Source organism: Python bivittatus, unplaced genomic scaffold (assembly GCF_059951505.1).
Source record: "Python bivittatus isolate LINGU-HERP-01145 unplaced genomic scaffold, Pbiv_v1 ctg000980_np1212, whole genome shotgun sequence".
Lineage (NCBI taxonomy): Eukaryota > Metazoa > Chordata > Lepidosauria > Squamata > Pythonidae > Python > Python bivittatus.
Genome location: NW_028277125.1, coordinates 17,721,672 through 17,748,214, shown reverse-complemented (window position 1 = coordinate 17,748,214; position 26,543 = coordinate 17,721,672). Strand labels below are relative to the sequence as shown.

The 26,543-nt window shown below is 36.1% G+C and overlaps 1 protein-coding gene across 3 annotated transcripts in view; it reads right to left on the bottom strand.

Moving 5' to 3' along the window:
* Positions 1 to 26,543, bottom strand: part of SI (sucrase-isomaltase) — a 108,611-nt gene that overhangs the window by 61,665 nt on the left and 20,403 nt on the right. For all 3 annotated transcript variants that reach the window (XM_015888779.3, XM_025169255.2, XM_088131888.1), the window contains exons 7-21: positions 25,961 to 26,132; positions 23,659 to 23,758; positions 21,892 to 22,004; positions 20,352 to 20,477; positions 17,121 to 17,252; positions 15,198 to 15,317; positions 13,339 to 13,452; positions 11,847 to 11,931; positions 10,882 to 10,999; positions 8,439 to 8,610; positions 7,270 to 7,386; positions 7,028 to 7,182; positions 4,825 to 4,909; positions 2,958 to 3,014; positions 1,560 to 1,684 (exon numbers count right to left, since the gene is read on the bottom strand). In XM_015888779.3, coding sequence (XP_015744265.1) covers positions 1,560 to 1,684; positions 2,958 to 3,014; positions 4,825 to 4,909; positions 7,028 to 7,182; positions 7,270 to 7,386; positions 8,439 to 8,610; positions 10,882 to 10,999; positions 11,847 to 11,931; positions 13,339 to 13,452; positions 15,198 to 15,317; positions 17,121 to 17,252; positions 20,352 to 20,477; positions 21,892 to 22,004; positions 23,659 to 23,758; positions 25,961 to 26,132 — 1,791 coding nt within the window. The remainder of the gene's footprint in view (positions 1 to 1,559; positions 1,685 to 2,957; positions 3,015 to 4,824; positions 4,910 to 7,027; positions 7,183 to 7,269; positions 7,387 to 8,438; positions 8,611 to 10,881; positions 11,000 to 11,846; positions 11,932 to 13,338; positions 13,453 to 15,197; positions 15,318 to 17,120; positions 17,253 to 20,351; positions 20,478 to 21,891; positions 22,005 to 23,658; positions 23,759 to 25,960; positions 26,133 to 26,543) is intronic.

Here is a 26,543-nt window from a genome sequence, read left to right as displayed (position 1 = left end):
TTCCCCTTATATCCCATTTTATTGCCCATACAGTAGTCAGTGTGATTAGCAGCAATCAGTTAAAGCACATACATTTGAAATCTCACAATGCATGGATGCATTTTGTGAGACAAATGCAAAGTCAGTCAATCTTCCTTTCAGTCAGTGACTAGCATACAGGTGTAAATAAATGGATTTCAATGCTTCTGGGAAAAAAGCAAACTGGCAGAAAGGGCCTACTGTACCTCTTTGTCATGGTCATTGGCCTGAGATCCCTGGCTGTGGCATCTAGGAAAGACCTAGAGCCAATTATAAAATAGTATAGTTCCTATCAATAGGACTTCCCTGCAGACGTGTCTCTAATTTGCTTCTGGAGATAGCACAGGCCCCAACACATGGTACTGTCCATTCTGCTGTTGCTTTTTCATTCTCTCTCTCTCTCTCTCTCTCTTTCTCTCTCTCTCTCTCTCTCAATATGTGTGTGTGTGTGTAACAGCTGGACATAAATAATTGTCTTTTGAAAACCATTCACCAAATTTTGGGGCAAAGAAACTGGATGAAGGATTTCTACCCTTTTTTCCCCAAAGGGAGGATAAATTCTTCAACAGTTTCTCAAGGGTAGGATTCCTGATGAATGGGACAGTAGTAATAAGGTAAGAGGAGGGAAGAGAAAAAGCAGGGCAGAAATTACTTTGTAATATTATTCCTTAGGAATTAATTGAAGTGTGAAAAATAATGTAGGCAGAAGACTACTGTAGAGATGACTGTACAATGCAAGACAAGATATTCACATGCACTCCTTGACTCCCTTTTCACTAAATAAATGCAAGGACACTACTCTCCCAAGTTCTCTTCTCCTTGGAATGAGATTTCTAAGGAGCAAATTCTCTTTTCATCAGCTTGAATGAGAACTAATGAAGAAACTTGCAGAGAGTTTATGTCCATAGCAGTAGTTGTATTTCCTATGGACATTTAAGTACTGGCTCTAGACCTGGAAAAGAAATATTTAATCCATCTGTAGGACTGGCTCATGCACTGTGAGGGTTTGGTCTTCCTCAAAGCAAATTAAGTGCCTATTATACCAGGTAGGTGTTGGAAGAAATAAGCTGAATCTATGTCAGAAAAAGGGACATTTCTATAAAATGTTGGAACTGGATTTTAAGATTTTAGCCAAAGAATTGGAAAGTCTGCCCACATTCCTAGATGACAGAAGAAACCTTTCAACCCTCACACATTAGTGGGTTGAAAAAAATCCTGGTGTTCCTACCATATATTTTGGACAATCGGCACTCGGACTGCCCATTGTCAAAATCCATGGCCTCTGCTATATCAGGCTTAGGTAATTGATATTCTTTTCTTGCTATCTGACATTAATCAATCTTCCTGTTATTGTGACTCATATCCAAAAAAGGACAATGGTTGAATTGCACTACATTGCATTTATTTATGGTAAGATGAAGAACAGCTTTCTTTTTCCACTTGTACACAGTCTATAGTCCTTCATACACCCTCAGTGCATTAAACAAATTAAACAGATGTCACTGCTGCATGCTTAAGAATCCATTAATATCAGACAGTACCTGTATACAGTTGTGTTGGCTGGTTGCTGAATAGGGAAGATGTAACCTCCTCTGAGATGAAGTCCAAGTTTGTTTGCTGGAAGGAACATTTGACACTCTTGTTTTCTCCACGGTGCTTTTAGACCCTATTTTATAAGAGTTAGAAAACTGGAGTAAAAATTTACTATACTTTATTTATTTATTTACATTTATTTATATTTCAAATTTAGATGCCGCCCATCTCACAAAAAAGTGACTCTGGGTGGTTCACAATAAAACAGCAATACATATTAAATAAAATACAATAAAAACAATATAAAATACAATAAAAATAGAATAAAAACCAAACACATACACAAATAATATCTTCCAAGATGTTGATGATCAGTAAGATGTTAACATATGGGAGCATCTTCAAGGTGCTAGCCACCCCCAGGTTGGTTGCCCCTCTTTTTGCCCCAGTTGGCAGAACCAGGTCTTGACTGCTTTCTGGAAGGGCAAGAGGGTTGGGGCCTGCCTCACCTCTGGGGGGAGAGTATTCCATAGGGTGGGGGCCACGGCAGAGAAGGCTCTCTTTCTGGACCCCACCAGTCAACATTCTTTCATTGACAGGGTCTGCAGCATACCCTCCCTGCCTGACCGGGTGAGATGGGTAGATATTCATAAAATTGTTACTACAAACTAGGATTGATAATCCTCCAAACAAACAAACAAACAAGAATGCACATATTCTTTTTATAAATGAAATAACTTAGACAAAGGAAGAATCTCATGCCTCTATTTATTCATTTTGTATTACCCAAAATGAAAAATTGTTTAGTGTTCAAATCAATTAAAGAAAAAAAATCAAGTCAGTAGACAGTAATTTAACTCTTCCATTCCTATTGAGTGGTTGATTTTTCAAACTGATGGGGGGAGGGGAAATTGGAGGCATTCAATCTCACTCAATTTGGAATTTGAAATTTATTTCTGATTTTTAGCTTGAAAATTCTGAAAAAGATTGCCCAGCAACTTGGTGTTTTGTTTGTTTTTTGTTTGTTTTTGGCAGGATGGTATTAAAACATTAAATCTCAATGCCAACATCTCTCCCCCCCAACTTTCTTACAAAAGGTAGACAATTTCTTTGAAGTACTGCTTCAGTTTGAATCATTAAAAATAATCTGATTAAAGCAATGCTTCAACTTAAAAAAAATTGAGATATTCTCTTTGACCTGAAGTATCTAAGTATATTGATTTGACTTTTTGTGCATATTTTGATACAGCATACCCCTTCAAAATGCTATACAATTCTACTCCTTTGACACATATGTATTTTACAGTGTGTGAAAATTACGTCCAGCTCATTATGCAGCAGGGTTTAATTTGAAATGTCAACGGTATACTTTTATGGGAGACATTTTATTATAATCATATACTTACTGTCTCATATTCATACCACACAGCATCAGGGATGTATGCAGTTACTGTATCAACACCCTGAAATATTGACAAGAAAATATTTCATTCATTAGTGACATCAAGGAGAAAATGCACTGATATCATTAGACCTCCTTTTTATAGACTGGAGGTACATGAGGGTAGAAGTTTTCCTCTTTGATTCTTTCCTGACTCTCCTGCTTGAAAAAAGAGCATTTCACATAATTATTTGTCAAGTATTTTCTTCCATATCATAATGCCAATTGCTATTTTCCTCACAAAATGGCCTAGAATGATAGTGGCCTTCGAAATTTTGAAGAATGGAAAGTGATGACCCAGCTGTCTATATTATATGCTGGTGCAATCTCATTTGTAGCAGGAATAGTAGTAACAGTAACAGCAGTATTGAAAAAGGAAGGAACAACACCATTGCTACTGAGGCTTAAAAACTTACAGAATTTAACTTGATGTTCCCATCAAACTTACAGAATTCTCTCTTCTCCTTCCCATTTCTTTGCTTTCAGAAAGAGTAGAGAATGACAAGTGGCTATTTGTCCTGCACTTTCACTCACAAACTTCAGTTATAATGAAGTCACGTCTACCAAACCTAACATGTTCTATCTGTTAAACCAATTCAAAAGATTCAGGATAATAGATAAAAAAAAAAAAAACCACTTTATCACATCCTATTCAATCAGGATGTTATGGAAGAATCTCACAGTTGTACCCATGATTCTTTACAAGATACTTTTTCAGGGTCCTTTTATAAGAGGAGTTTATTTTGTAGAAACTAGTGAAATGCCTTTTCTCTGATGGCACCAAACTTTAAAAAGTGGTCCACAATTAAGCTCTACGGCACTCTTCTTGTTGGGGCAGAATATGTGAATCATGCATATTTGTGGGCTGCTCAGTATTTTGGTTTCAGTCTCCAAAAGGTGCACAGGAGCAAGTTTTTAGCTCCTATCTATAACATCTTTTAAAGGAAAGTTTCTTTGAGGGGGTACAGGAGATGCTATAACTGCAGTCTAGCTTGCTCCAAAGCATCTTTTGGAGAACAACCCTGAACTTCTGTGCAAACTACTGATTGGTTTAACTTGTTTTGCTAATTATCCTTTTCTTTGTTTGAGTTGTGATATGTTTAGTTTTTTTGTATACTTCTGACATCCTATATTAACATTTGTATTAATTAAATAAATGCTGAATAACTGCATTTCTCTTGGGCTTTGATCCAAAGATTTATATTTATTATTGGGATGGGGGAATCAATCTATGTTTTGAGTTTCTCCGTTACTTATAAACTACTGCAAAAGAAAGAGAAAGGGAAAGGAAAGGAATCACAAGTTGGAATTAAAAATTTAAATAGTTTGTGCATTAATATTAAATAGCATTTGAGAATCAGTTTTTATGACCTATGCATCTGTTGTTCACAAGAGGATTAAACAAAAGTACTGGTTTGGAAATATATTTATATATTTTATTTTGGGAGCCCAACAATGGTTGATTACTGAATAGTGTTTTCTTAAGAAGGTTTATTTTATTCCATCAAGCCAGAAATATACTAACACAATAACTTAACATTTAGCTTCTTCCAAAACCACTTGCTAAATTTCTTTTATTTAAACAAAAGGGGAACTTACTACTTGAAGTCTAAAGAGCTAAAATTACTTAAAGAGCTACTGTTTGTTCTTTTGCTCAAAAGGAAGTAGGAAGGACAAAGGGGAAATCTCTGTCTCTCAGTGATTTAAATGATAAGAGTTTTATTATTTCTACTCTTCTATTTAGCACCTCGCAGAGATTGTGATACAGGCTTAGCATGTACTCACTGCAAAACAAATTACACATATTGCAAATTAATAAAAATTAAATATACCGGGTCTAAGACTGGAGTAATAAGTAGTCCAGGTCCCCACAAGAATTGTCTGTCTATAGCCCAGGTGGCTTCATCAGAGTAGAATCTAAAGAAACATTACAGCATTAATATTATGTTTTGCTGATAAGTGAAGCTTAAATAACTCTTCATGTATTGGAGACACTGTTGACAGTTTTAAGTATAACAGTAAAGAGAAGGGTGCAGATTTTAAGACAACTCATGAGTTGGAATTGCCACCTGAAAAAATAAGATTAGAATCTGACTTAGTTATGCTTTGATGAAATCAGTGGATTTGGATTCAGTACACAATATATTCTTAAAATATATTCTTATGGCTCCTTAGCATTTATGAGCCCATGCATTTATAAAGGTGAGAGATGTTTAGCTTTGTCACTCTGGCCATGTTTTGGATTAATTCATAAATACTGATATAGCCACTTTTATTTAAAAAAAAAAAATCCCCTCTCACCCCTATGGGTGGTATGTGTCTTCCTTAGTATCAGGTCCTCTACCAAAGGCCTGGGAGTCCTGTGCAGTATCTTAGTTGTTCCTAGCACTGCACTCTTCTGTACAGAAAGCTCTGATGTTATTCCTGGGATCTGTTGGAGCCACTCTCCCAGCTTAGGAGTCACAGCCCTGAGTGCTCCTACCACCACTGGGATCACTTTGGCCTTTTCTTTCCACATCCTCTCTAGTTCCGCCTTCAGGCCCTGGTACTTGTCCAGCTTCTTCTTTCTGATTTATTCCAGTAGCCCACCTATCATCCGATTGTCCTGATTCCCCAACATCTGGTGCAGACTTTGTTAATCTGGATGGTGTCCAAGCCAGCATGGCTTTCTTGGTTCATGTCGCTCTCATATCCGAGGTAGGCAGCTGAAGCATTAAGGGTTCTTTGCCCAATGACCCCTACTAGTAAATAGGTACCAGCTGGGATTTGAATTCTGGTCTCCCATGTCAAAGGGTGGTGGTCTAATCACTTTGCTATCCATATATGTGTGTCTGTGTGCATACACACACACATACACACAAACACATATGTGCATTCTATCTTTAGCTAAGAGGTAGCCAAGGGATGTGCGCAAATGTCCTAGTTTTCATTGTACCATCATCTCTCCAATGGCCTGCATCCTCCTTTGCTTTGATTATATCCAGTTATAAGACATCACAAAGGAACTCTTTTTCTTGTATAAGAAGCAAAGGCAGGTAAGGAGACTTAAGAATCAAGAAAAAACTGTGTGATAGAAAGCAACACGAGCAGTAGCACCTTCTACTACCTTAATAATAAAGTCAGTTTAAATACATTATCAAGTTAAACTAAAACAAAAGACAAAACAAAACAAAAACAAAATTCCTGAAGTATCTTGAGAAGAAGGTAGAAAAATAAAAGCTGTTTTGCAGAGGAAGAAAATTTCAGAAATATTGCAAAGGTAGATTTCACCACAGCTTTAGTATCTACAAGAAATCCCTAGAATGTTAGGAAATGCTTATGGTGAACAAATTCCAGATATCTTCAAGCATCAATGAGCTCCAGGCATAAAGATGGTTGTTGTTGTTGTTGTTTTCCAGTAATTAAGCTTGCTAGAAACTAAGAGTAATTTTCCTGGAATTTATTAACTGCACTTCCATAATGATTAATTATGATAACTATCTATTTATTCCTGTGAGAATCAGCCTCATACATTGCTATAATCCACACATTGATTCCACCTACTGAAATGGAAATGAGTCTAAAGCTTCAGCTATGCCCTTCAGAATACCAAAGCATGCTTATTTATTTATTTATTTACATTTTGAGGTTACCCAACTGAAGAACCTATTGTATACAGTCCCAAACATTCCATTGCTACTCCTTAAACCCTCAGGTCAGAACTGACAATATTTAACAATTGATTGTTTTAATTCACAGAAGAAGAGAGGCACATTAATTTGTTTTTTTAAAAAATTACAAAATTTACAATCTGGAAGAATTTCCTTCCATCTATGGCAAGACTTATTTTAAATTTAAATAAATTTAACTTTCCAATATTCTTGAATAATATTGAGATCAGTTAGTTGAATCTATAAAAGTTAATAAATACAGTTCTAGAAAGTCAGTGTGTGTGTGTGTGTGTGTGTAAAACATAGACATAAATATATCGATATATCGATATGGAAAGTCTAAATTTCTTTCCAGTCACACCAAATCTTAAAAGCATGGACTTACTCATGTAGAATGGGCCTTGCAACTGTCTCTCCCCAAGCATGCGCTTTGTAAAACAGGGTATAGAGATACGGCAACAAAGTGTAACGTATTGTCAGGTAGTGTTTGGTTGAGTTCACCAAAAGTGAATTTTGTCCAAAATATGCTGGATCTTTAGGCTAGAAATAAATATTTATGACTGTTACTGACAAAAATAAGCAATCAAAGAATTAGAAGCTTGATCTAATTTAAAAAAATGGACTTACGGCAAATGATGCAGCATTGTGATTCCTAGAAAAGGGGTAAAATGCTCCAAGTTGCAACCATCGTCTACAAAGTTCTTCTGAGACATTTTCAAGGAACCCACAGATATCTGCTCCAATCTGAAAGTCAAAAGCATATTAAAAATCATTGACATATGATATATCTGCATACAATTTAATACTATCATATACTACAAATTCTACATTAATCAGTTCTCAGATGACTAATATAAATTGATTCACACTGGTCTTTGACAGTTTTAAAAAATCTAATTCATGCTTGGATGATTAAATGATTAAATAGAGGGAAATAGGAGAGAAAAGCAATGAGATTTTCTCATTATATGTAAATATTTCTATCCTACTTTTATAACAAAATACATCCAAAGCGGTTAAAAAAGACAAATTCAACATATATAATATCTATGTTTAAGACACCAGCCTATGAAAAATCAGCCAAAGTTATAAGAGAGAGCCAGCTTTTCAATGTATGTTTTTACAATACCACAGGTACCACAATAAGACAGGGTTCAGGCTATAAAGAATTCCACAGTATAATACCAGATACAATAGATGTCTCTTCCTGCAAACAATCAGCCTAGTTTCAGAGGAAGAAGACAGGAGGAAAGATCTGCTTTAGCTTTCCTTATGGTTCAAGGAGATTCATATCATATTGATGTTCCTTTCAGGAACCATTTTTCATTTTCAGCCATTTTCATTTTCATTTTTTTATTTTCAGCCATTTTAACCCCTTTAAAATTAGGAAGACAACAATAACAAAGGTCTTATGAAAAAATCTATTGCCCCATCTATTCTGAGATTAATTTAAATTCACGATTTTGCTTTTTCCCCATCTGCTTTCTGAATACATCCTACATTCTCATTTTCATTTTTTGGATTGCCAAACTGCAGAGCTGTACTATTCTGGAATTACAAATCATATAACCCACTAAAGGGTTACTCCAATAGGAAAGAGATAGCCAGATGCTCCAAAATACGTAGTTGAAGTCTATTAAGTCGTAAGTTGTGCAAACAAGTCTAAAGGATGTGTTATGTACAGATCTCACCTAGAGAAACACATTCATCCAAAACTCTATCTTGTTTTACTATGCCAGAATATGCCAGTTGGACCAAACCTGTTCAGTAATATTATTACAATTAAAATAGCTTACAAAAGGATATCCAAAGAGACCAAATTCTAATATTCCTGGTATAGACCATTTAATATCATTCCAAGTTGCAAAATTATCTCCCAGCCAATGTCCTGTGAATTTTCCAGAACCAGAAAATGTTGATCGGGAAAGGAGGAAACTTCTTTTTTCATGGAAAATAGTCTGGAGTGCTCTGAAAACAACATAAATTTATGGCATTAAGGAAAAGGAATATTTTGCTGGGGAAAATTTGGAGAAAATCAAAGGTAGGTTTCACCATAGCACTTGTACTATGCTAGTACTATCCTCAGAACGTTTCAAAATGCACTAATGAATACAGATAGTCCCCAGTTTAAGAACGAGTTCCATTCCCAATGGTCATCCTTAAGTCAAATTTGTATGTCAGCTGGAACAGTATTATTGTATAATACTGTATAAGTACTATTGTGCAATGAACTTGAATCATTGTGTATTTAACTTGCATCATTGTGTATTTAACTCAAATTTGGTACAATAGGCTCCATTCTTAACTATGGGTCATCTGTAACTTTGGCATTCTTAACCCAGGGACTACCTATAGACTACTAAAGGCTAAAATATGGGCCAACCTTTCAGGCCACACCTCAAAATTTATGTGTACTAAAAAGATATACTTTCAATCCATGAGAAAGATTATGTCAATAAACATGTTTTCCCACAAATCTCAAATGTTTAAAATTAAGTTTAAAATTAAGTCCTGGGTGGTTTTCCAGGTTTCACATGGCAGCAGGATTTACCAGTGGCATTCTGGTGGTGTGCTTAATATTTGTTGCAGTATGTTAAGAGTTTATATCTCCAAATATTCCAGCCAGATGCTAGTGACAATGATACACTGGCACTTGTTTATGTGCTACAGTGATTACAAATGCTTGTAGTCATCTGTTGGTTGTCTCTGAGATTTTTGTATGTATGGGAGTGCTATCCTTTTTGTAGGTTATAGCAGTTGTGTTGCTGTAGTTTGTGTAGTCAGGACCTTTTTGATGAAGTTGGGTGGATATCCATTATGTTGGAAAACGTTGTATTTTATACATCAAAAACATCTCCTGTAGCCTAAAGAAAACTCCTTAATTTTGCAGCACATGGACAATCAACCACAGTTTCAGCTGGGAAACTGTTAATATTTTAGATCAAGCCAAATCCAGAAATGCTAGGAAATTCCTGGAAGCTTGGCATTCAGACAAATCAGCCATCAATAGACACACAGAGAAAAACCCTATTCTCTCTTGCACTGATGATGTTACCTAGCCTGGTAATGAAGCATTTGTAAGAAAACAACCAAGCTCAAACAGCATCAAAAACCCAACAATTCAACCCTGAGCTACATATATTCTATTGAAAGAGATGTTTTCTATGTTTCAACAGCTCCATTTTCTAGAAACTAAAAAAGCAATGCTCTTTATGATTGCTAACTGTCAGTCTCAGGATGACTTAATCATGGTACCTATTTAAGATCTGAATAATGAGTCTGAGCATTTAATAGGGCTGTACTTTGAAATGAGTCAGAAGACATTTTTCAGATCTCATGCAAGCACAACAACTCTCTGCTATTCATTAAAGTAGCCTGATTTTCTCAGACTTCCCTGCAAAAACAAAAACACCACAGCTTTAAAGATTCCGTTATTTAAAATCAATGAAACTTTAGAGAGCAGCACTTTTTTCCAGGCTCACATGAAACAGAAGAGAGGTGAAATGCACAAGTGAGATCTAAAACACTTCTTCCAAATCATATTTGGAATGGGCACATCCTATCATATTTAAGCATGGAAATTGCAATTTAAGAATTTGTAATTGTAGAGTTACTGAAAGATCCATGAAAACTTGTAAAGAATAAGTTTTTAAAGGCCATTTAGGCATTTTAAAATAAAAATTCCACTAGTGAAAACTTACAAATTGTGAGAGTTATTTTTATTTATTTATTTATTTATTTATTTATTTATTTATTTATTTATTTAATCAAATTTATACACCACCCATCTCACTGTACAAGTGACTCGAGGCAGCTTACAAGTGAAAAAAATAATAAACAGTAGTTATCAAAACAATATCCACATCCTGATTGGTCACCTTCACACCTTCACCTTCACACTCTTACCTACTCTCTGCACCACAAAAGTGCAAGGAAACAAACATGTCTGTCTGTCTGTCTGTCTGTCTGTCTGTCTGTCTGTCTATCTATCTATCTATCTATCTATCTATCTATCTATCTATCTATCTATCTATCTATCTATCTATCTTCTATCATTCTCATTTAAAAGTGGAGAAATCAGTGGAATTGTTATGTAGCAGCCTAATCTTTTTTTCTACTACGTACTCTTAGATTTATGTTCTTGGGATTAGCTGTTTTCAGTCCAGACTGAAAGGAAGGAAGTCTGGCATAAATTAGCTTGGATAATTAAAGGAAAAAATAGAGTGCATAATTCCTTACTTATCAGTAGCTATAGACATGAAATATCCATAGAGGCTGTGAACATCATAGTGTTTCCCTGCCTTTTGGATTGCATCCATGCAAAGTGTCTTTGAATACATAACTCCATCAAGAATCTCTGTAGAACAAAGAGGTAAGAAAAACCACTTAATACTAACTCTCAATCCAACATTTCAATTTATAGCTCTCTGGATGACTAGACCAGCAAATATAATTTATTGTGTAATTCCATTTTTTTAAAGTTACCAAGTATTTTTTTTTCTTTAGATCTATCAAATTAGAGTAGTTTTTAAAAAGGTTGGGTGAATATTCAATTTTGAGTTTCCTAATTTAAAAGTCACTGGATCAAATCTCTGGATCAGCTTTATGAATACAATCAGAAAAACTATTCAAATCAAATCAGATACTTCCTAACTAATTCAGATGTTTCTCTATGCTCACAGAAATGTTATTTACAAATAATTGCAGATAACCAAATCAAATCAACACAATTATATCTGAATCAAATGGAACATATTTTCCTAGTCAGTTTCAATCATCAAATTGGATTTAGTTTCATTCATATAGTTATAGTTTATAATAGCTTTGCTTCCCTTACTGTACTGAGATTATTTGCTTTGGACTTTAAATCCCCAAATAATATTGTTTCTTTCTAGATCATTTAGTGCTAAATGATTTTAAAATCTGCTTATGCAAAGTTAGGGGTAGGGTGGCAAGTTTTACAGTCATCTGGCAATTTAGCAACTAGGTTTTCCTGTTCTTTCAGAAAAATCACTATGTTTAGTAGGCAGATAGAACTCCCTTAACAACTGATAAAGGAGCCTGATTCTCAAATTGTATGTCTAATATTCTATCTAAGGAACTTACATATTTCTTTATCTACTGTGGATTATTGATTACAGATATATGAAAAAGCTAACATGGAAATTAAACAACTTTGATTTTGATTTCAGTTAAGAACTTACTTGGAGTAAAAGGTGGGTAGTTTAAACTGTTTGCTGCACAGCCAGTTTTTGATCCTTTGATAAAATTGGATACCTCATTCATGTCCTATGGGTAAAGATTTATAGAAATGCATGAATATATAGCTGTTTGTGTTCAGACACATGTTAGTACCCTCCAGGACCCATGTTTCATTTGACTTAAAAAAAAAAAGGCTTTTAAAAAGCAATCACTCCTTTTTTTCTTTTTTTTTTTATCTGCGCTCAGTCATTGCTGACCCTGCAGTGACTGCTTGGACGAGTCCTTGCCGTTTTCAAGGCAATTGTTTCGGAAGTGGTTTCCCAGAGCCTCCTTCCTAGAGCAGAGCCCAGCTGGCGAGCGCAGGAGGCGGGGCTTCCGTTGCTTCGCGCCCTTTTTCGGGCGCGCACGGTTTTTCGCGCTTACCGGCAACTGCTCCCGACTCCTTTTTGCAAGGTGCCGCCAGCATTTTTCCTCCCACCGGAGTGAGAGTCCCCATTTATCTACTCGCGTGAGTTTTCAAACTGTTGGGTTGACAGGAACTGGGGAGGAAACAGGAGCTCACCCTGCTAACGTGAAGGCTGGACTCGAACCGCTGAAGCGTTGACCATTTCTGGCCGGCAACTTTCACATTTAACTGCTGCAATAATTTTGGGCCCCACAGAGATACCCATGGGATAATAATGAAGATATATGACTCACTTTATAGTAAGTAGGTGTTTTGTGACTGGCAATGCCTATCATGGTAGCCATTTTTGTGAATAGGCAAGTATCATTGAATCTGTAAGTCAATTACTGAGAATTTTCAGTGCCTGTTTATCAAACTGTATATTGGACAGCAGAACTGGATGACGTTATTCATCTAGTTTTTGAAAGGTTGCTGTCCAGTCTCGGCTCTCTAACTCGTTAACAAGAGAGGCAGACTTTCTCCTTCAAAAGGACACTTCTATTGCTGTGAGCGATAAATCACAGCAGCAGATCTTGGCTGATTTTATATATAATCAGAATCAGATTTCATTAGTGTTTGGGTGGGAGACCACAAGGAAACTCTAATGCTGCAGGCTATACTGGGAAACTGAGATAGCATTCTGGAAGAAGGCTATACTGCTATGCTGTTGCTAGGAAAACAAAATGTATGTTTTCATGTAATCCCTAGGAGCCAAGCTAGACCTAAGAAAGACTTTAACAGCAAAATTTTCCTGGTGTTCAGACTCATGAATGACCTACTTTCCTCCATTTTTATTCTTTGCTCAGCTATTAAAATATCCCATGGGTTCTGATCTGTTTGAATTTCAGCAACAACCGAACATGTTTGAATCTGCCAGGCATGGATAACATGTATTTAAAAATCAAGACATTTTCCCATGTTTGTATTCCTGTGGGAAGAATGGATTGTTGCCTATGAAAATAATAAAACCTTTGAGATGCATTTTTTTTTTTTTACTTATTGCCAAGTAGATTTTGCTACCAGATATTTGTTTCTTCACTAATACTTACAATCCACAGTCCATCAAAATGGATTGTTTTGTGAAAATTGCTGCACTCATTAACCCACCACTGAACAGCTTCAGGATTGGAAAAATCAGGGAAGACAGTTGTTCCTGGCCACACCTGTAGGTAAAAAAAAGAAGAAGAAGAAGTAATCAATACAAAAACTAGTCTGGAAAAGGAGATAGAGATTTCATTAAAAATAATTTTGCAAGCTACTAAGTAAAATGAAACAAGTGGAGATGTCTGAATAATCTTTGTATTAAAACTAAATTTTGCTATTTATGTATATGGGAAGACAATAAAAGAAAAAAAGGCAATTATATGTTAGATGCTGAAATTCAGTTTTTACTAAATTGGTTGTTTTTCATGTAACAGCACTACTTCAACAAATTGTAATTTAGACGACTTAGTGGATAATATGCATGGCATTTAGTTTTGTTCTGGGTTGTTGTAGGTTTTTTTTAGGTCATACTGATGGGTTCTGCTCCAGTTATCTTCTGTTAAGAACACCCACGAAACACCGACACCCAGATATGTCCGCATAATAGTGAATAACTGTCACTGTGTGGATACACATGCGTGTACATCTGCATAGTTTTTGTATGTATATACATGTAGATATGCATATGCATGCATATGCAGTCAGGTGTGTGTGTGTGTGTGTGTGTGTGTGTGTGTGTAAACACAAACACATGCACACAGAAAAAAATCTGGAAATCATGGGCCATAAAGAAATGCAAAGCAGTTGTAGTTCTTAGGCAGCAGATGGCTATCACCAAAGAAACCAACTTAAAAATTACATCAAAGGAAGGAAGGAAGGAAGGAAGGAAGGAAGGAAGGAAGGAAGGAAGGAAGGAAGGAAGGAAGGAAGGAAGGAAGGAAGGAAGGAAGGAAGGAAGGAAGGAAACATTTTTCTTCATTTTTTAAGACAATGGCAGAAATATCAACATTTCTCCTCTAGCAAATATTTCCAGTAAAATTTAAAGAGAAAAAAACAATAGTACTGAGGGAGAGAAGAAACTTGAATCTGTTACCATCAAATCACTGCAAGATAATATTGAGACAGTAATTTCAATATTTTATATGAACATTACACTTCTGCCTGCAGATATGCCTCTTGAGATGTTGAGTATGACAGAGAATGAATGGAACTTTTATAACTTCATAGCAAGAGATCTGAAAATTATATAGGATGTTAATAATAATCAAAATAAGGTAAGTTGTAGGTTATTCTTGATGCTACGCAAACACACTGAGAGCTCTTTGCACCTAAGTCAAATTCCTTGTATCTTTACATACTTGACCAGTAAAGTATTCTAAAGTATTCTATTCTATTAGACAGAGTAGGAAGATTCTTAGTAAGCTCTATTCATAGCTTATGAAACAATATTTTACTTTTGGGAATATATCTGAGAAAATATCTCCTAAATATTGTCAACATTATGATTTATTCCCAATTTGATGATTGTGCCAATATTTACTTTACAGAACTAGATAAAGAAATGCAGATTGCTTTTACAGAAATTATAGGTTTACCACAGTGTCAGAACAATCAATATGGATAACATTTATCAAAGAGTTACGCCTATTTCTTTGAAGGTGCTAATGCCACATATAGAAAATACAGTGGGTTTCGACAGACTAATGAATGGATAAAATAGTTTTCACCAATAGAAGAATTGGAAGGTTTTATTGGTTTTCAGGGGAGAGGGATAGGAACAGGAGTGGAGAAGAGATTCCAGTTTTGCAAATGATTCCAGAGACTGCTAGTACAATTTCCCCCTCCTTTCCCCATATCATACCTTTATTTGCTATCTGTTAATGCTTCTAGAGCCCATAATTCATTTCTAAAAACAGCCACTTACTTCTCCAATAAGAGGGCTTATTCCGTCTGATTCATTTATCCACACTTTCATTTGTTCACCATGTAGATAAGCTTCATAAGGTGTGCTGTTGGTGAGATTATTGACAGAAATGGCTGGATCCTTTAGCAAAAGGAATTAAAAAAAAAGTTAAACTTTCTAAGTCTTTGCAGAATTATGCAACTGATCATACCCCTGGCAGGAGTTTTCAGGGGTGTTTTGCTTTGCAGCAAAACAAACTCTACTCCTCAGTGATGTCACCCCACTAGCCCCTCCTTTACAAGCCTGCATTATGACACTGTAGGACAGGACTTGTAAAGTGACATCACTGAATATGCTCATATCCTGTAAAAGTCATCTTGTTCCTTACTTGCAGGCTTGTTTTCTGCCATTAAATTGCCAGGCACCAGTGGAGAGCAGGTCAGCTGCTAAAGCACAATTAATATTCTGTTTACTTTTGCCATCCTCTGCTTGGATTTTTTTTTTTTTTTAATTTTCTGGAAATTGAATTCCTATGTCAGTTGACCATTGGTTATAGTGCAGAGGGTGTGGGCAACCTTCTGGTATACTCAATATTTTGGGAAGGTCAAGAACCACTCTTGAGACATGAAAATCTAAAATAAGTGAGGCCATGCTGGCAAAGTGGTCAAAACAAGAATTGTCCATTTTTAACTTTTCAAAATCACCATTTTCTTGTACTTTTTCTTTTAAAGCTGATCTATGAACCACTGATCAATAAAAATATATATAAGTCAAGGGGGGTTGACAGGAAATAGCAGGGGCTTGATAAACAATGACCAGATTCCTCTGTTCCTGAATGAAATAATATTGTGTCATCAGATTCCATTACTTTTACTAAAACAGTTGGGATGGGGGGAAGTCTTAGGGCAAACAAGGCAGAAAAATGGGGGAGATTAGAATCAATCATAGCAGGAACTTCTACATGTTTCAGGGAAGAGTGGAAATTGTAATCAAGTAGATAGGCATAACATTTGGCACATAACATCTATATACTACTAAAACTCTCATGTCTGTAACTTTCAGCTGGGTGAAATGGTGTGTCATAGGGCAACAATTTTTGAACCAAGGTACCTCAAATGGGCTAACTCTGGGACCCATTTTTCCTGTGGGATTAAAATTTAGGAAATTTGTGGCTGTTTCAGCACTGCACTCCAGCAGTCAGCCCAGGTCACGTGATTGTCATGGGCATATTAACTACCTCTTTCCCACCTCCTGCTATCCCCTGCACCCAATCGGCTGGTGGCAAGGTCCAATGGTGAGTGCCAATTGGCTGTTTTGGAAACAAGGCTGAAATTTGAAATCTCTTAATGGCAGCAGGCAGTGAGGGAAGGATGAGGGAGTGACTCAAATGCCTGCTGGTAAAGTAGGGCTGGCTGGGCATGTCAGTGGTCGAAGAGTGAGCCCTCTTCCTCCTTCGAATGGGGATCAGGAGTGCAGTTTTCCTCACAGTCCGTGGCTTCCTTGGATCCACCTCCACCCAGCAAAGTGGCAGGCAGTTATGCAGGTCAGCTGGGGGGGAGGAGGAAGAGGGGGAGGGGAAGGGGGAGGGAAAGGGGGAGGGGAGGGGGAGGGGGAGGGGGAGGTAGTGTCAGCTTCACTGGAACTCTCCTGACAGCCTTGACAGTGCAAGCCTATATCATATGTGGAAAGGAAGGGAGGGAGGGAGATTTCTGCCAACTTCCCACTAGCAAAGTCAAACGGGAAGCTGTCAGCAAGCTGTAAGTTGCTCACACTCCCACTGCTTTTTTGCCCTTGGTCATTCTTTTTCTTTGTTTAGGTAAGGAAATATCTCTGAAACAATGACCCAATGGGTCATGGGTTGTCTAATAATATATATGAGGACAATTGCTGATAAACAGTTTCAAAGATACTTGCCCTTGAACTGTTTAAATTAATCAGAATTACCAGTATTATGACATATTTCTGTCCATGGTTATGAAGGTCTTGAACAAATTCAGGGAGGCCTGCAAAGTTTTTCTTGTCATAAGTAAAATCTTTGGTATCTTCCATGTAATCAATATCAGTATATTGAACATCCTGGAAAGAAAATTGCAGCCATTAGGAATGTTAAACAATTTCATTATACAGGTAGTCCTCACTCAACTACTTAGCAACCGTTCAAAGTTATGATAGCGCTGAAAAAGTAACTTTATGATTGGTCCTTGTACCATCACAGCATCCCCTCGGTCATGTGATTGAGATTCGGGCACTTGGCAACTGGCACATATTTATGACGGTTGCAGAATCCCTCAGTCACATGATTGCTATTTGTGACCTTCACAACTGGCTTCTGACAAGGAAAGTCAATGGAAAAGCCAGCAGTAAAATCACAAGTTGTGGTCATGTATTATCTTGCTTAATAACTGTGTTGCTTAGCAATGGGGTTGTCAGTCCCAACTGTAATTAAGCAAGGACAACCTGTATAGTAAATCGTGTATTATATGGCAAAATGCTAACATCACATTTACTCTGCTATGTTCCTTATTAAAATATATGATATGCAAGACAAGTAAAAAAAAAATGAACTTTTCAAATGGCAGAAGAGTTGAACAGATTTTAGTAAGAAATAAGATAAGGAGTGAGTAACCTTGACCTAAACATTTATTAAGCAGCTAACCCTCAGGCTGCAAGTCTCCCTCTGCCTCAATTCCACCATCCTAAGAGCACCCCCTCTGAAATTGGATGACAAAATTTTCAACTTTTCAATAAATCAGATGTTATAGCGATTAATCTATCCCAAGCACTGACAGAAAGGGCTAAACATTTTTGGCCACTCAGTAACATTGTCAAACATGCCACTTTAAAAATCTGGGTAAGGTGAAGGAGAAAAGGGTTTTAAAAATTTCTCTTCCCTTTCTTAGATATACATCAACATAAATAATCACTTCATAAATTCTCCAGATTATATATTTTTGGTTTCTTCACTATGATTTAGAGACTAGACATGCTTGCTTCTACCATATCCACAAATAGATTGTCTTTTGTTCTTTATAGGATTTTATGTCCTGCCTCATGGACTGCTCCAGTTACTATCTAATCCCATATATTCAGTAGGGCACTAAACAAATTTATATTCTTTTCAGAAGTGCTATGAACTGAAAGTAGAGGAAAACCATCTAAGTCTACTGTGATGAAGAGAGCATTCCTTGGTCAGTGTTAGACTGATGGCTGTTACAAAACTTCTGTAAGAGTAAAGTAAACTGGTCCACCCCAGGTTTCTGATGGAGCTCAACACTTTCCTGAATGTGCCTGGGAAATTTCCCATATTAACAATATTGTTGAAGTCCTGCCTGATCTGTGGAATACAGAGATGGTCTCTGTAGTACATACTATTAGTTCTAAGAGCCCACATCCCTCTTACACAGCTAACTCAGCCTTTTGTTTTTATTAGGGAGCTGAAAGCAATGAATTTGATGGGATTTCAGCTGATGTTCAAGTGGAGGAACTTTCAGAATGGATCAGACATGGTGCACAAAGTGAAGGCATCTGAAGATCTGTTTGAATTTTTACACTGTTGCAGCTCAGGCAGAACTGTGAGGAATCATCATCATCACCAACACCATGATGATCATCATCTATGTGATGAATACCAAGAGGAAGGAGAACTGACGCTGATGAATTCTTTAATCAAAATGAATAATTGGAAATATTAATTCTATATGATACCCCAACTCTCCATTGGACAACCCTACCATGAGAGTATATGAAATGTGGTTATTGTTTTAGCTAAAATATGGCCCATTCTAACTGAATATATAGGTTCATTTGGTTTCCTACATCCTGTTAACATCCCCAGTTTTCATTACCATAATAACTTTTTATGTAGCTACCCTAATTTTACACTAATGTATAGAAAAGTAAAATAGATTGATGAAAAGACCTTTCTATCCTTTAATATTACACAGAAAATTGGTTTCTCCCAACCCAGCATTTTAATGGTAGGAAGAAAATACATTTTTTGTTATCTGATGAAACTGATGTTTTGGGGAAGGGAACTGCTGTTTGCAATAGCTAAGCTAAATATTCACAGGTGTGACAAAATTCAGCACCTGTTCTCATTTTAATTCTTCAGCCTCCAGGGAAGACTTTTTTTTTTTTTTAAAACTAGGCTTCCAGCAAGCATAACTTCTTGTAAAATGACATTTTTGATTTTGCCATTTCTATATTCCTTAGGAATGCTTGCCTATTGCAACCCTATCTAACTTTGATCCTTTGCTAAAAGACCAGGCTTCTAGGAGATATTTGAAGAAATGCTTCATTTTCATTTATTGGATCCAGATTCAGAATGATTGATACAAGAAGAAAACCTCTGTAATTTCCTTAGCCAGTGTGAATTCCACCAGTTATATGAAGAATAGGTAACCTACTGCTCCAAAGTTGAATATGACCCCAAAATCTTTTCTGGTGGCCAGTATAGCCCATTCTAGAAGCCAGTGGAATTGTTTTCCACTATGTTAAAGTACGAAGCCCCTAAAAACTGCACTGTAAGCCTTGAAATAGGTTTGTGTTTTATATACAAACAATAACAAAAAAAAAATCATCTACCTCAAACTAAGGGGGGGGGGGGAGTAGTAAATCCTAATCCCATCCACTTTGTAAATCACCCTACTTATTGTTACCTGCTACTCTCCACCAAAAAAAAAAAAAAAAAATGTTAAGTGCATCCTCTGGTCTAAAGGTCACCCATCCCTGGATTACAACTTCCTTCATCTTTCTGCTGGCTTGTTTCCCCAAAGCATGATGCTGCCACTGAATTATAACAAAAATGGAATAATCATATTAAAGCTTCCCACATGATTCATGGTTTCTTTTTCCATCAAAGTAACAAGCCAAATATGTTCTATGCATATCCTAACAAATTGCAATCTCACTATGAAACAATAGCAAAAGTCCTAGAATGTGAATGGGACCCTAATTTGGTTAAAACTGAAGCTATTTATCAAGACACTGAATTTACTAAATGAGCATGGACTCCCTTTTCAGGGGAAACTAGCCACCAAAATCGATCTTCAACATTATGAACCCTTCAAGAATTGTATCTTTCTACTGAACATATCACACTCATATGGTACTTGAGCCTTCAAAATAACTGATTACCCCCTCCAATCAATAATCCTCTCCTTCAGTTTTACTTACATAAGGTATTCCAGCTGCTCGATTCCTTTCTACTACAGCTTTCACATCATTAAGATCAGTGTAATTCCATCGACAGATGTGGAAGCCAAGATTCCAATAGGAAGGCATCCATGGAAGTCCTATCAGCTTCAGGATTAAAGTAAAAACAAATTTAAGAGGGTCAATTTTCCTTTTGCATTACATAGTTTATAGAGCTGGATACATTTTTCCTGAAAGGTGGGCAAAGAGGAAGACTACTGAAATCTCTTTATAATCATGCTATTGGACAAGTCATATTCACACTGATTTAGTTATCTATCAAAAAGAAAATCGAGCATTAGGATGCCACCAAAATGCAGAAGAAGTCTAGCTTCTTGTCTTACAGTATTTCCATTGCCTGAACCTAGGGATACCCTAGTCAGTACCAGTGTTCAGTAATACTTTTGGGTTGCATGAGATTGAACAGCAACAACAATAGCAACAGAAAGCTTACTCAAGATAATGCTCAGAAAGTACTAGTTAGGGACTTTGATGAACTGGTAATAGATGATGGCATATTTGGAAGAGGGTTACATTTTCTATGACATATAAGATTTTAAGGCCAGAGTTCTTTTTGATCTAACTCTGAGAGATGTTCATGTGGAAGTGATAGTCAGTAGGGTCTTTTCTCAGCATCTGTTTGTGAACCTGGTATGTCTTTCCTAAGATACGATCTATGAATATTTCTCTTTTATTTCAGTAAGAGATAACTATAACATGCTCTGCACAAGCCTTTAAAGTTAGCTGGATTGTTATGATTAAATTCCAGGCTATTATGGTTATATCTGGAATTTGTAGATCAAATCATCTAATACTAGTCTTAACAACTTTATTGTTACTAACTTTGATTCTAGGTTTAGTTGAAGATAGTGACTTGGACATTATGAATGTAGACAAGAATATCTTATAAATACTTTCATATAAGCTGATCTGACAAGTTCACTCTTCTGGGGCTTTTCTTTGCAACCCTCACTACTGGATAGAGCAGAAAGGATTATAAAGATGGTATTCTCACCTACAGTGCTCCCAATCTGGAATAGCTTCTCAAGAAAAGCAGATCTGCCCTTGCCAGTGATGAACAAGGTAGAGAGTTTTAATTCAGCAGGATTGTGTCTTGTTTAAGGATTGTGCTTAAAAAAAACTATTTCAGTGTAAACTCTTCTGAACATTTCATGTAGGAGTGGTAAGCTACTTAGATTAATTGTTATGTAGGAAAGGACAGTATAACTCATTTTAATTCGGCAGAGTAGAGTACAATATAACAAAATATATTATTTACTGTGTCTTCAGTCCACTGCATCTTTTTGGCTTCAGGAGAAGAGATGAAGGCATTTAATGTACACAGAACATACTTTGCAAAACCATTTTGGCTCAAAGAAATAATATGTGCAATAAATAATAATTAAGATACATGGTACATATTGCTACTGAAATTCACAAAAATGGTAGCAGTTTACCATTAATAATGGTCTTATACAAGTCTCTTACAGTCATGAGGTGACAGATCATTAGTGAAACATACCGATAGATATTCTTGGACTACTTGCTCTGGATTATTTCCCAAGAAGATATAGAAATCTAAAATTCCACCAATTGTTCTGTATGTTATAGCAGGAGCAGGTTGAAGAGCAAAATCTACCAGAAGAAATTCTTAAAATTAATTGAGACCTAAACATGAGAATAGTTCTTTATTTTATTCCTCAATTTTTGCGGACTTTTAATATATGAACAATTAGGAATCTCTCCAGGACTAGCATATGCCCTTCAAAGTTTTTGTATATCTCTGTTTTTCTTTGGAGTTCTCAATTCTAAGAAGATCCCCAATATCCTTTTCACAGTCTAACTCAATATGCACTAAACTGAGATTTCTAGATTTCTTCATGATATGACATCTGCAGATGCAACATCTTGTTTAGAAAAAAGTTATGGAAAACTGAAAAGCCCAGCTGCAATTGTGTGTGTAGATTATGAAATCTTATAAAAGTTATTGCCCTGTTGTGGATTTTGAAATTTTTCATGTGGATCTTTGGCTTTTTTTTTTTTTTAGTTAGTAGATAGTGATTGTCAGACCTGTTGCCAGGTGGTTAGTATCTAGCTAACCCTCCTTAAAGTTTTCCCTACCTTCTTCTAAGCTTTTAAATGTCTTTAAATGTCCAGATATGATTTTCCCTTCTTCTCCAACTTCTAATCTGACTACAGGCCTGATTCCTCAATATAATAATTGCATACATTACATTTTCATTGTGCAATGTAATGCTAATATAAATATTGATACTGATAACAACTGTTTTAATATAGAGAATAGTATTTCAGTAGATGACCTGAGATTTTGATCAAATTTATCTGAGTTATTAGGAGCAGTTATCTCCTTAAGACTTAAGACTTAAAACTATTACTACATTTATACTCATAGGAATTTTATAATTTACACCTAGCATGTGATGGCCCAACCATTTCCACAGGTTAAGGTGGATTTACATTTCTCACACTGAGAAGTTTTTTCCCCTTATTAATTTTTCCCTTATTATCCTGGCTAATCAACAATTATTTATCTGTATTTATTTAAATTTATTATGTCCACCCATTTCAGTAGACCCTAGGTAGCTATAATATTCTTGGATCTATGATCTCTGAGACATATGCAACAGCAATCCAAAACTATTCCTAAGTGATCATTGTGAGCCTCATCAAGATTGAATGGGGGAAAACCACTGTTTAGGTAGACTAAGTAAATGATTTAAATGTGTGAAAAAGTGGAAATTATGCTGAAGATTCCAACTATTAAACCTTATAGACATGGGTCAATTGGTCTTTACCTTCTATCAAATCACTTAAAAAAAATATTATCTAAACCTATAATGACATTTTTCAGGGTACATGCATAGAAACACATCTGGAAGAAAAACAATATAGCAACAACATGGAAGTCTTCATAAATAGATATGCTGCCTTGGTAGAATGCTTACAAATGGACCTATCAGTGTGATTTTGGGGGGGGAAGCAGTAATCTTATATCTGCTAACCCAAGATGGCATTACCTCGCCAAGATTAAGGACTTACTTCTGAATAGATAGGATCACACTATTATATAATTACCTTCTCAGTATTGTTAGTTAGAAGAATATAATTGGAATACAGTTTCCTCAGAATAAATATATTGGATGAAAAATATGTAGTATAAGTCCTATCCACTGATCAACTGCTGTGCATTTATCATATAAATGCAAGTGTAGAAAATGGTTTAAGAAAGCCATGTGGTTATTATCAAAATCATAAATAGTTTCCTTACCCATGGCATTACTGTTCATAAAGAACACCCCAAAGGAATGTCCACTGTTATCTTCCAGGCATAAGAAGAAAGTCTGAGCACCATACAAGTTGCTCATATCCTTTGAAGAAAAAAAAATATATACGAATACTAGAGTTCATTAGAATTTCTAAATGTTGAAATTGAATACCTGCTTTAAACATGTTTAATTCTTTTTTAGCAACTTCATATACTCCTAAAACAGTTCTGTCCAACATCAATAGCTTGGTAATCCATTATAATGTATCCATAATTAGTTCTTGGCCTTTAACTTGAGTGAAAAACTACCCAGCATATGTCCTTGAATTTAGACCACAGATAATTAATGAAATTCAATGTCTTCTGCTTTTTCAAGTACATATTGTTAATTTGCTTCTTGTCCTACTGTCTAAGATCAAATAACTGGTTCTATAATAACATAAATAATTTATGCAGGTACTTGATATAGGGTTGCCTTTGAAGACTATCCAGACGCTACAGTTGGGTCTAAAATGCAATGGCATGAAAAGTAATGGGTGAACCTCAGTTTGCTCATGTGACACTTCTACCTTGTGAGCTTCACTGGTTATCAAACCACTGCTTTGTGGTCTAGGGTCAGCATGCTCCAGATCCTATCAGTGAAACAATTGCATCTTACTGAATCTCAGAGGTGTGCTTTTTCTGAGACCATTCTGCCCTGAGGAATAGCATTCTCCCTAAGGTCAGTACAGCCTTAATACTGCTGGCATTCAGAAAAGCCATAAAGACCTGGTTTTTCCAGCAGGCCCTTGGGCAGAATGATTTGTAATGACTGTGCTTCTTTGTGACCGTTTTCATTATATTGTTGCTGCTTGACATGACCTTGACATGGCTTGACATATATACTGACATATATCAGGATAACTAAAATCTTCCATTATCTTCCGTATCTTCTGTCGGCCCAGGTGGTCTAGAATGAGTTTCCACAGTGGTGTCATTTTTGTTTCTCTCTCCTTTTACACTTACCCAAACATTTTCAACATTTCCATTTTCTAATTCCAGAATGTCTATACAAGTGTATGTGTGTGTGTATGTATATATATATATATATACTGTACCTCAAGAAAACACACACACACACATTACTGAGATACAGTGCAAACATCCTTACCCTTTATGTTAGATCTGCCCCTTCTGAATAAGTTGTAACTTTCCATGGCCATGTGTCAATCTTGAGTATCACCCCACCAAAGGTCAGTGATGCCTATCAAATTATAGATGCCTTTTGAATTAGAATCTCTAATTCTGTTTCCCATACTCTGTGCACTGCTGTTGAAACATCTGAGGTTTTTAGTGGCATTACCTACTAGCCTCCATGTTGTAGTTTTGAGTCCCCACTCTGGCCTCCCGCTTCTTCCTCTCTTGGCCTTTGTCCTTGGCAGAACATTCAGTTCTAGATTCTTGCTACCCTGCTCCTTTTCTTCTAACTGACTCACTCCCTCCCATGCAAAACTTCCCTGATTGCTTTCTTCTGGCCAAGAGTACTTTTTCTGCTACCGGGCAAATATGGTTTTTTTTTTCATTCTCTCAGAGTTTTTTTTAATATATTAACATGCTAATATTTTAAACATGTGTGCTATAAATGAAGCTTCTAATCCAATATATGTCTGCTACTTTTGCTTTCTCAGATTATATATACATATATGTGTACATGTGTGTATAATTTTTATTCGTTGAGGTGGGGTGGTTTGATTTAATGTGTTACAAGCTCTATTGGGTAAACTCTTTTTGAAGAGCAGATTGCAAAAGTTAGAAAGTAAAAGACAGTAAAATTAAATGATATTTGTCTTTTTTGTGCAAGTTTGAATAAACCTGGAACAGAATCTAGAAATATATCCTCATAATTTTCTTTCTCCTCCTCCTCCTCCTCCTCCTCCTCCTCCTCCTCCTCCTCCTCCTCCTCCTCCACCACCACCACCACCACCACTTCTCTAATTGACACAAACAAAAAGTGCTTGGAACAAAATGCTGTAATAGAAGAGAAATCACTGGGATATTTCTAAGAAGCAAGCTGTGCTTTTTTCCCTGTGGTGACTCTTTACACCTTGTCTGAATTTTAAGTAACATGTAATGATGTACTATTATTTTATTCACAGCAATGTCAGAATCATATTTCTTGTGTGAAATGGAATCACATTTCAAGTATATGTATTTTGCTTTTCTTCTCCTTTCACTCCATGGATACAGAATCTATTATATTTTTATTTATTTTATCGCTTTAGAATCCATGACCAAACCAGATAGAAAATCATAAGAAGACACTTACCCCATTGGGAAAAGCATCCCGGGTAAAGATAGGCCATGTTTTCCAGTTAAAATCATGCCGGTACTGTCGATGAACGTGTTCGCCCACGCCATAAACATTCCAACTAGGCACTCGAATGGAAAGCTGCAAGAACTGGTCGGCATATATAAGAGGTCCTATGCTGGTGTTGAAGCTGTTTGAATTATCAAAGGTATTATGCTTTTCATAAACTGGAATGCTTTTTAAATCACATTCAATTCACACTGTATTCATGTTCTTGACATTCCTTTGTGTTAAACAAAAATGCTAGGCGAAAGAGCAGCATTTGTCTAAAGTGAGAGAGGAGCTCAAAACTGGGTCACCAATAACAGCTAGTCACCAAGACAGGACACTACAGGACATCAGAAACATTTGGAACAATAAATAATAGGTCTTTATTCCCTAACAGTCCTTGCTCACTTTCTTGACTGCTGCTGATATATTGTTTTAATTACCCCATTTCAATATTAGGATAAAGATGTTACATAAATAAATGATGGCAGTCAAACTTCCCAGAAAGATGATTACTTTTGATTGTTGCCTCAAATGTATAACAACAATGAAT